The sequence below is a fragment of the Cryptomeria japonica genome, chromosome 1, assembly GCF_030272615.1.
Source record: "Cryptomeria japonica chromosome 1, Sugi_1.0, whole genome shotgun sequence".
NCBI classification, from domain to species: domain Eukaryota; kingdom Viridiplantae; phylum Streptophyta; class Pinopsida; order Cupressales; family Cupressaceae; genus Cryptomeria; species Cryptomeria japonica.
The window spans coordinates 664,715,923-664,727,757 of NC_081405.1; the positions used below are offsets into that span (position 1 = coordinate 664,715,923).

At 35.5% G+C, this 11,835-nt stretch overlaps 1 protein-coding gene across 1 annotated transcript; it reads right to left on the reverse strand.

Annotated features, from left to right (window-relative positions):
• Positions 1-729: 729 nt before the first annotated feature.
• LOC131071970 (protein TOO MANY MOUTHS) lies at positions 730-3,633 on the reverse strand. Its single transcript, XM_058007963.2, has one exon. It carries the CDS (start codon positions 2,542-2,544, stop codon positions 1,060-1,062), a length of 1,485 nt encoding a protein of 494 aa, XP_057863946.2. The 5' UTR covers positions 2,545-3,633; the 3' UTR covers positions 730-1,059.
• Positions 3,634-11,835: the final 8,202 nt, after the last annotated feature.

Consider the following 11,835-nt stretch of genomic DNA (forward strand, 5'->3'; position numbering starts at 1 on the left):
CCCCCACCCCTCTCAGTTGTCCTTTCGGTTCCTAACACATGCATGGTATAGAGAACAATTCAAAGAGCGAATGACTATTGATGCTTAATGTGGAATCAGCTCGCTTGAAGACAGATGAGAAAGAACTATGAAATAATGGGCCCTTGGATGGGTATTTGTATAATTTCATCAGGGAGGTACCCCCTGTACATGATCCTTTGTAGATATTGGCACTAGGCCAATCATGTAATCTTCTGGTTTTCAAATTTGATCTAAGATGTAATCCTTGGACAAGACCGGAAGTTTTCTTGACCCGGGTCTTTCCTATCGATCTCCACACCAAACTGAGTTTGTAAAATTTTCATTAATTAATAAAATATTGACTACAACAAAAAAATAAAAATATTATATACAAAATAAAAATAAAATATTTATATTCTTTTATAAATCAAAGATAAAACTTCTTTCTAACATATTAAATTATAATATTCTTGAAATGAAATCCTCAATCAAACAACCAAACCAAATCTTAAAAAAAAAAATTCTTCCTTAATATATTTTATTAAAGATAATTTAAATTAAAAGAAAACCAAACAAACATGGCTGGTTGTATCCCTTGCAATGCCAATGCAGTGACCTTTCTTTACCACAGATGAACTTGAAAATCATCATCTAACCTTTCTGCAGTCTTATTAAAATTGAAAATAGAAACATACAAAGTATTCTCCATCATGACTGAATTGCCGGAGATTCAAGACTCCATTGATATTTTGATACAGTTTATTTGAATGAAATTAAGACATAGGCTACTACTTAGAAAGAACTGCTTCTACACCCAGTCCACTTCCAAAAGATACAAAGCATAAATACATACATTCTCGGCATGAAGTTTCATACTGTGGGTTATACTCTTCAGATAGATTATTTACTCATGCCTTACATGGCCGGTATTAGGGACTCCATTACAGTAAGCAACCCCTCTAGCTATTAAGCTTTCATGGATCAATTATTTACAACACACCACCATTTGATTGATTGGCTGGTTAGCATGTCACCGATAACATTTCTTGTATTGGCTTGTTAGCAGTGAAGCAGGAGAATTGTGAGAAGTAATAGTGGTTCTAGGATGTTGATCAATATGGGCCAAGAAGATGACTTCAAATGGGCTAAAGAAACTTCAGGATGTTTTGCTGAATCTGGGGATATATCTGGCCTCTGAGATGCTATTGGAGGAGCTGTTTTAGTTGAGACGTGACCAGTTGCCTTATGTTCAGAACAGTACTTGATGCCTGACAGGAAAGAAGAATCCATCTCTTCCCCTGCATCAATAGGCTGATAGCATAAGCCAGGATTATCAGCCAGCTTCAACCTTCTGCCCAATCTCCACATGAATTCCCTGCCGAAAGGAACAGGGCCTGTAAGCAGATTTCCGTTCACTTTTAGTTCGCTGAGATGGTTCATCTTCCCCAGACTTACGGGTATGGACCCATTCAGCCTATTCCCATCCAAATACAACACTCTGAGCTTTGTCAAACTTCCCAGAGTCCCAGGGATAGGTCCCTTAAGCCCTGCATTGGACAGGACCATGATCATCAGCTCCTGAAGGCCTCCAATAGCCTCTGGAATTGGTCCATCAATGGAGTTTCCCTGCAAAATCAATGCCTGCAACAACTTGAGGTCCCCTAGGGAGTCTGGAAGCCTACCTGAGAGAGAATTGTGGCTTAAATCCAACAAAACAAGGCTCCTCAAATGCCCAAGTAATGCTGGCACAGCACCGGATAATTGGTTACTGCTGAGGTCCAGTTTTCTCAGGGAATTCAAGCCTCTAAGCTGGTCTGAGATTGGTCCAGAGAGAAGATTGTGATTAAGGTCAAGGATATTGATGTTGGTAAGGGATTCAAAGCTGGTAGGAATCTGACCCACCAGCATGTTTTTGCTGAGATCCAGTAGTTGGAGACGAATCAGCCCACCAAGCTCAGTGGGGATGGCAGAATTGATGTTGTTGCCATGGAGGTCAAGAGTGTGCAATTTGGCGAGGTTGCCTAACTCTGGAGGGATGTTCCCTACATGACCATTTTCCCTCAAGACCAAGGACTCCAAAGAATTATTCAGTAACCCTATGAAATTAGGTATGGGCTGGGGATTGCCTTTGCAGCATTGGTAAAAAAAGATTCTTTTGAGATGGGGGAGGTGAATTATGGCAGGTGAGATGAAAGAACTGTTGTCACAGGTTGGGAATGCAGTGTCATCTGAGAGAGCTCCAAAAGAAAGGGAAACAACATGCAGGACCTTAGATTGATCAGGCATACACTCAATCCCATGCCACCTACCTTTGCACACATCTGGGATGCTACTAGCCCAACCATTGCCTGTGGCAGTCATTATTTCATAGACCGCCCTTTGCTCTTCAGGGTCTGTATGGGCCTTGTCCATGTTCATGGTGTAGCCTGTCTGTGGGGTGTTGATCAGATTGCTGGGAGAGTCTGGTAAGATAATTGTAAATCCTAGGGATGCAGGAAAGAGATGAGAAAAGCACACCAACAAACCAATCCAAACTGGTTCCATCTCTCCTTTTGAGGATTGGTTAACACATTCAAAATCCAGTGCAGAGATCACGGATACAAGATCAGACAACCTAGAAGGGTGTGCTTAAAAGGGCTTGTGTATGGGCTAGTATTTAATGTGGCCATTCTAAGTTAATTGTCCTTCGAAAGAAAAGCATGGCTAAGGCTTTGGAGACAGAGAAAACAGTAGTACTATAATCTATACGGTTCTTAAAGGCAGGGAGACAGTTTGGTTTTAGGGTCTAGGGTTTATGCTTTTCCCACCTACCTAGGGTACAAAAGGTTCTACTTGTAGAAGTGTTTCACTGGTTGTTGTCATGATGGTGAAAATGCTTGGTTTACAAATAGTTTACAAAGAATCAAATAAAAGCCCAACAATCATAGGGGACACTATTTAAGTAAAGACATTAATATTTTAACATAACGTTTGGTTTCCAAAGAATCTACGAAGAATCAAAGACCATTTTTTATGTGGGTATATGTTCGTGATGTAGGTATGCAGTATATGATTGGTAGAGATCTACTAAATTTGGAGGCATTTAAATTATTAATGCTGCTTGGCTGTACATTTCTAATGGTGAAATTTTAGTCTAGATTTACAACCTTCTTTTGTTCTGATCAGTCTGATTTTTACTGTTTCTTTACCTGGGTATGTAGTACCTGTTTTCTAGAGCCCTGCTAGATCTAGTGGCATTGAAATGGATTCCCATTCTTGCTTTGCATCACTCCTGATGATGGAATAAGGACATTGTGGAATCTGCATTGATTACCTGCAATTCCAACGGACGAATTTTTCTGGGATATGCAATAACTCCTCTGTGAATTTAATGTTTGCTATGCCTGTCAATCGGATCCTGTGTCTATCTGCTGTTGATCAGAGGAGATATTCAATGTGTACACATATCCTCATCAATGTTCTCAAACATTTCCCGTGGGTATCAGGCAGATAAGCATTTAAGGCAAAACCCCATCAGTAATGGAAATCACGGGTATGATGAGCCATAAAAGAGGATGGAGAAAAACATTTAATGTGTTCATACCAGTCTTTTATTGATCTCACGAGTATAAAGCCCTCTGGTAGGCTTTTAACAACGGATCCAGACTGTATACACATTAAATCTAATAAATAGGCTTGTTGATTAGCATATGATTGCAGAGCACTTTTTTAATGGCATTGAAAGCAATCAAATAGGCATGTACTGAAATGATCATATGTGCTTTCTAGAATATAGCATATGGTAACTAATTTAGAACTATGATTTTCAATTATTTTATTGTAAAATTACTAAGTACTATTCATTTTTTAAAGTTTAATTCAACAAACTGTTTTCAAATTAAGTCTAATATTAGATGTTGAGAATCTTACAATAATAAATTTTTTATATTTTAGAATTTTGTTGAGAGAGATGAGAGTTTCTATGATGATTTCAATTGTTTTGATTGGATGCGACAGTAAGATGAGAAATTATAAACTAGAATTTGGATTTCAATTAGGACTTTGAGGGAGAAGAATTTGAAGTTTTGAGTTTTAGGATTAGAGAGTCTATGGTTCTATCTTTGTACACATTTTCTCGTGTAGGTCTATTTACTATTGATTTTTGTAGTTGGGATCTACAAAATTTGTTTGCCTATATTTTATTTACATATGAGAAATTAGCGTTGTTGAAATCTTTAGGTGTTGCTATAGGCAAAGGGAAGATCGATGACTTCCTTGATAATAGTTAGATTTGTGATAATATGACAAGATTGAAAATTTATTAAATAAAGACCACAAACACCAACGTGACTAAATGCAAAATTATTTTTCCATATGAAATGATTATTTATTGATGATTAAAATGAACAAGGATGATGTTCTTAAATACAAGTCCTAGGCACACACAATTCATGCTCTTTAAAATGAAAACATATGAGTAATAGTTACGTGTCTAACATGTTATGTTGCAAAGATGAGAAATTCAAATTTCAAAATTGGTGGACAAGGCTATGTGTTGGTTTTGTCCATGAGATGTCATAGCATACGTGGTTTGGTTCAAGGAGGTAGAACATGGGAAATGGGCCATTTTTTCTATGAAATAATGTATTTAGCATATAAGTGTGAAGGTTTAGGGTCAAGGTTACTTAATTTAGCAAAACAAACTAGGTGCTAAAATCTTGCATTTATGACATCCACACAAAGTGAAATAAAATAAAAATGTAAAGGTGCAAGGTATGCACTTTTATCTTCTACATTTTACCCCTACTCAAGGCACGGTCTCATGCCATTGCTTAACTTATTTTGGCTAGGGGCCCCTACTCAACATTTTGAGGAGTTATTTATGAAGTTAGTGACCCCTTGAATATTTAGTTTTTCAACTTATTTTAGGTATTCATTTGAACTTCACTTTTTGTCGTCTACTAAATTATGAACATAATGAAAAGCAATTGTTTGGAGGGAAAATTAGAGGAAAACATTAAAAAGGAGGGAAAGAAATTTGTAGAGCCACATGACATTTTTTGTCAATATGCAATCGTTCCTTATTTTCAGCCCTCCTTTTTGTCCATGGCCTAATTTCAATTTCTAAATAGAGATGCTCCAATAAAATAGGGAAAGGTTCAAAATTATCCTTTTTTCATAATTAAAACATTGCATGAGAACACTCCAGCTTGCTCAAATTTAAGCAGATGGGGTTAGTGTGTATACAAATATATGTGAGTAAACATGCTAAAGTAGAAAAACTAAATTGTTAGAGTTATCTTTTATTAGCTAATAATTATTTATTTAATTATTAGTCTATTATACTCTATGCTTAAGCTAAACTTAGGAATCTTATAATTATTTAGGGTTTCGAGTATCCTTTTATAAGGATTCTCTCTTTGTATTTTCATAACAACTGTAATTATTGAATTGCATTCTTGTTGCACAATCAATATGACTTCTCTTTCCTGGATCTCTAAATTTTGGCCTCCATAGCTATTTTGCTTCTCTCTTTCAGTGACAATTTTGCATGCAGGTGATCTTTGGGAGCTGTAGAATTGATTTTTCCTCAACTCCAATATAGTATCAGAGCTTCAGATTTGCACGCCCCTGTTCTCTTCATGAGAGATTTTGGGCCTTGTTCTTCATATCTGTGTATTCAGGGGTTTGTGCAATTGTTTTTTCCATTTCTGGGGGTAGCTGATTTTTTTGGTACATTTTGGTGCCAAAAGGACCTCACAGTTGGATTCAGAAGACTGATTCCATGAATTTTGATATATAATTTGTCTCTTTTCAGTGACAGGGGCATCTGGGGCATGATTTTTTATTGGTACATTTTTTGAGGCATGGAAATCCGTACGGCTGTACCTGCAAATGCATCAGAAAATTTTCGTGAAAAATTATAAAAAATTACCTTCTTTATGCCTTAAAAGAGGGGTTTTTTTTCTTTTGGTCGTAACTCGGTCATATAGAGGCATTTTTCAACAAATCTTATATCATCGGAAAGCTCTTTTTGAGGTCTATCCAGATCTGGAGGTTTGAACTTTTGATTATTTTTTTTTGATGGCATTTTTTGCTGTAAAATCCAGAAGTTCCTTTTTGCACCTTGGGAGACATCACTTGAGCATCCAAACTCTGTTTTTCGAAAATTTTATATTGTTGGAAAGCTTGTTCTGTGTACTTTCCAGTCATATGAGTGTTCTTTCCAGAGTCTGCTCTAGATATATTTTATTCAGTTTTTTGTTTTTCAGCACTCTGGTGAATATCTTGGATGTTTTAGGTCCTGGGATCTTTTTCTTTGAGTAGGATGTCTTGCCTTTGGCTTTCTATTTCCATTCTCCCATCTTTTTTGATCATTGTAGCATTTTATTTATGCAAACACACTGAGATAAAGTGTCATCATGCATTGTATACTTGGGATCTGACACATCTTGTGCCTTATTGTACATGCACTACTTATAAAGTGTCATGGGGGGGGGGGGGGGTGGGGAGAGGTGGGGTTGTTGTTGTTTGTCTTTTGTTTACCATCTACCTTTGTCACGTGAGTGTTCCTTCCACGACATTAGCCTCATGATGTGTGTCAAGTGAGTGTTCCTTCCACGTCACTATGTACTTTCTTTGCACCTTCGATGTTCCTGGTTCTTCGTCATGTAGTTCTTGTTGGTCATCTTTTTAGTGTACCTGTCCCTCTCCCTTTTCAACATTATGGGGAGGTTTAACCTATTGTTCTAATGCTTCCTTGGTTCGATTGATCAGCTCTTTAGGCTTTGGTTTTTCATGTCATTTGTATCTTCGAGTTCAATTGTTTGCCTTTGTTTGCCATCTGATTCGAGTAGTGTCATTTGAGGGCACTCATGCAGATTACAGTCTTCTCTACTTGGTCATGTTCTATTTCAATGGTGGTTCTTCAGATCAACAGTTACTCTTTGATAGTGTTTGCAGCTATTTCATGCTTCAATGGTGTTCTTCATTCTCTTTTTTTTGTTCCTATCTTCTGGAACACTCTTGTTTGGAGGCTTCTTAGTCCTTCACTTGGGCTTTCATCTCTTCTAGGGGAGGAGTTTTGTTCCCACAGGGTTTTCTCCCTTTTTCTCCAGTTTACAGAGATTTTATTATACTTAGGTACCTCATTAGGCCTAGTTGTCGGGACCCATTGTTGCTTTCCTGCATTTTTTACATGTTTTTTTAGTCCTTAGTTATTTTTTAGCTACTCCCTAAGTTCATCTTTAGGGGGCGGGGGGTGTTAGAGTTGTCTTTTATTAGCTAATAATTATTTATTTAATTATTAGTCTATTATACTCTATGCTTAAGCTAAACTTAGGAAACTTATAATTCTTTAGGGTTTTCTCCTTTAGGGTTTCGAGTATCCTTTTATAAGGATTCTCTCTTTGTATTTTCATAACAACTGTAATGATTGAATTGCATTCTTGTTGCACAATCAATATGACTTCTCTTTTTTGGATCTCTAAATTTTGGCCTCCATAGCTATTTTGCTTCTCTCTTTCTGTGACAGGTTTGCATGCAAGTGATCTTTGGGAGCTGTAGAGTTGATTTTTCCTCAAATCCAATAAAATAAAATAAAATCATAACAATATAATATAGAATTACAGAATCTAGAATATGAACTATATGAACACGTATACATGTAAAAGTGAGAAGTGAGCACTATTTTCTTCTATATTTCTCCCAAACTATACAAATTTCTTTAACATAAAACTATAGAACAAATTTAAGATAATTATTTTTTTCAAAAATCTAGCACCCAAACTTAACAATTTTTGCACAAAAAATTATTGAGACTTCTTTGATTGGTGTAATCTAATTTCTACTAGGGAAATGTGATGTTACACCAACAAAAACTCCAACATAAATAGCAACAACAAAATATGGAACCTAACAAAACAAAACAACACTTGGAAATAAAAATCACACAACCTTGTTGACATTAACTTACTTTGTGAATTTTTCAACACTCCAGGTGTTGGAGTTGATAGTGAACCCCACATCTCCCAAAAATCACCTACAATCAAAACATCTATCACATATGGAGAGAAAAAGTCATGATATGTGCTATGCAACTTTGAGAGAGATATTGATCCACAAGATAATTTGATATTAAAAATAACTTGAATAACCTAGATTGGATACTTACAATATGAAAATGAATGTGGAATCAATGATTGAGAGGGCGAGGGGGAGTGGGGGGGTGAATCAGTGTTTTACAATTTACAAACTTGTTAAGTTGATTCTTAAACCACCAAATGCATAATAATGAAAGTAAAGTGTTGAAACATAAAGCAATCAACTAAACAACCATAACACCAAGATTTTTACGTGGAAACCCGAAAAGGGAAAAACCACGATGGGATTTGAACCCACAATATTATTATACTGTGGCCAGAAGTATGATAATATTACATAAGGGGAATGCACTTGCATTCATGCACACTGCCTAAAGCTCACTGTTGAAATACAAAAGGGCTACAACCCGTAGGAAGGATCACTACCTTACAAGAGACTACACATGATTACAATAATGAATGAACTGGAGAATAACATCTACATATGCCAAATAACAGTTTTGGTTAGGCTCAGATTAACTTTTGCAACTGTTCTATCTCTTTGCTCTGTCTTACACTGGAGCACCTAAACCTTCAATAACATTCATCAACCCTTGTAAATTCGCTCATACAGACTTCTCACACTCATCTCCTACATCAAAATGCTCAAATGAATCGCTTATATATCTGCATCAACAAAATGAATCATTTACCATGTCGGCTTCCAAAAATCGCATAACACGCAACATGAAACATGTAATCTGAAGTCGGATCAATCCATCCACAAATCCATATGCAAACCTAATCAGAATGATAGAAAACTTCATACAAGTTGGCCCAATCAACTCGAACATGAAACCAATCACCGAAACCAACCCAACAATTTCGCATCACACGTTACACCAAAATAGCTTAGTTCTAATTGAATTATCGGATATCAGACCTTTAATCTTGCTCATTAATCAACATCGGATATCAGGGTTATGAAATAAGTTGCCTCGAACCTTGAATCATCTGCCTCAATCACCACAACCAAAATTACACCACCAGAATTAATATGTGCTCAATGATCTCAAGCTCTACTGGTTACTGTGTTCCACCTTCCAGACTTATGCCTTATAAACAATATGACTTCTAGTAAATCAAATCTATGTACACCAGATGTGATTTCTGAACTGGGTTACCATCAATGACAACTCCTAAGCATATCTCATTCATCAATCTTCATCAGAACAATGTCTCTTGCCAACAAGATCATGCCAAGTGTTATCATCCTATGTTATGAGATAACATGACCTAAATATAGCTCAACCTAATAATAGAAAAGCACTCCTAAGTTTAGCTTAAGTGTAATAAAGTAAAAAGGTACCTAAGTAATTAATTGATGATTAATTAATTAGTAGGTGATTAACCTATTTAGTCCAACATTCACCCTTAAGATGAACATAGGGAGAAGCTAAAAAATCTAATGATGAATGCAAAGATGGATGCATGGATGGGTCCCAACTACAAGACATGATGAGATACCCATGTACAAATAAATGAATCTCTCGTAATCGAAGAAAAATAGAAAAACACATGGAAAAGAATTCCTCTCCAAAAGAGAGAAAATGAAATAAATGCAGTATTGAAAAAAGGATACAAGGAAGACTCGATATGACTCCTAAAGACTACTTTTGTCACATAAGTACAATGGATGTCCTCCCAATAGGAGAGATAAAATAAGAATATGAATCCCTCCATAAAGAAGTAACTCCTGTATCGATGATGAAAGCCGATGAGTCCATTTTTATGACTCTTTTTATATATTTTTATGCTCTAGTTGCTACAAACTTTTACTTTAAAACCTTGACACTTTTCATTGATAAGACTATTTTATATTAAAGTACATTTTCTTAAATTCATGATAGATAATATACACATGCATAATTTTGTATGGAAATGTGTTGAATTATGTGATTATCATTGTGAGGAATGTTTTTGTGTACTAATATGTTATTGTAGAAAAGTAGTTGGATTTCTTGTGGGTTTCATGTTTTTGTTGATAGTAGAGCTAGAGACAGTTTTTGCAACCAAAAGAAATAAAGTGCATATTGGACTCTCAAATGATGAAATATCTATCCAATGACACCAAAAGAACTTATGCTAGTAGTAGATTTCTTTAGTACACTGGATACTTTCACTATAATAATTGTCATCAAGTTTTTGTTGCATTTGCATTATGGACATTTAAGTTCGTCATCACGATTGGTTAGATAGTTTGAATAGGACTCTATCTTTGTTTATGCTTTCTTAGATCTAGTAATTCTATTCCTAAATGTTTGGAATGAGTGACAACTTGGTGTTTGTTAGTTAGGATGAGCTAGTTTATAAATGTGTTGCGGAAAGACCATATATGGTTAACAATATTTTTCGGACAAGTTTCTCATTGCAACAACACATCATTTCTATGTATGATCAATTTTCATGAATAAATGAGCATATGAGAAGTTTTGATTTAGCTACTTCGTTCTATAGTTAATTTGAAGAGGACATTTTGCTAGTGTAGATTTTTATTTTCCTTGTGTTAGGGATTATTTATTTTTCCCACACCCATTATTAAGCTTTCTTAGGTTACATAGGAATGGTTAGGATGAGGACACATGGCATAATACTTCAATTACATGTGTCACTCACACCCACCTTTGGGTAGTTGAATCTCACACCCTCTTTTGGATTTATTTACTACCTCCCATGACCATTTTTTTTCCTTACCTAAGTTGGCATAACCATGTAATTTGGCATTTACCATGTAGGTAAAACTTTCACCTATTTGGGGCAAATGAGAGTTATTACCCTCTTGGAATTATTTGCTTTTATTTTTTTATATAACCAACGCTCACCTCTCCCTATGCTAGGTTCACTAGTTCACTTGATTATGAGTGCTAGTTCTCTGAGCTAAGGAAGTTTTGAGTTTTGTTCATTTCTAGATTCTATTCTCACTTTCTTTCAGTCACTTTAATCTTGGGTGGCTTCACAATTAAATCTAACATGGTGCCAGAGCTAGTTGTGAATTTTGTGTTATCATCTTTTTAAATAGGGATCTAGAGTCATTTCATTATTCAAAGCATTTTATTCTCTTCTCTTGCATTTGATGTTGACATTGAGAATCAGAAACACTTGATAGAAATTATAATTTTTAAGGGGCTTCCTATCTCTTACTTTTTAGTTACATGTATTTTGGAGCTTCTTGGAGGAAATATGAGATCACCATTGAGTTCAAAGTTGTTGAGAGAGTCAAAATTGCCTTTTATTTCATCTAGATTAGACAAAAAAGGTGAATTCTTTGAAGGTTTGAAGTAGAGCTTTCATATCCACATCGAAAGCGTAATTATATTTTTGGGATATTTTGAAGCCAAAAGGATTGTGCCAACGCATTTAGAAGGCCCAAAAACCATGAAATTGACTGTCAAATCATCGATTTTCAAGAAATTCAAATTTGAAGCAAATTTTTTTTAACAAGTGAACCATTATGAACCACTTGTAGAAGGTACAACACAAATTTCGAGAAATTTTTTTTTTCCATGTTTAAAAAATATTGTTATTCAAAAAAATATTAAACCACACTTTTTTTAATTTATGATTGGAATTTTTATTTGAAAAAACCAAAAAAATATAAAGTAAATAAAAACAAGTAAATATTTTTAAAGGGGTTTAAACCCTTGTGCACATACCTGTGCAAGGTACCCAATATACCTGCACAATACCCTTGGCCCCCACTGTAGGCTTTGGGCCC

Excerpts from the sequence above, each read along its gene's own strand:
- LOC131071970 (XM_058007963.2), bottom strand. The coding sequence starts at position 2,544 with ATGGAACCAGTTTGGATTGGTTTGTTGGTGTGCTTTTCTCATCTCTTT.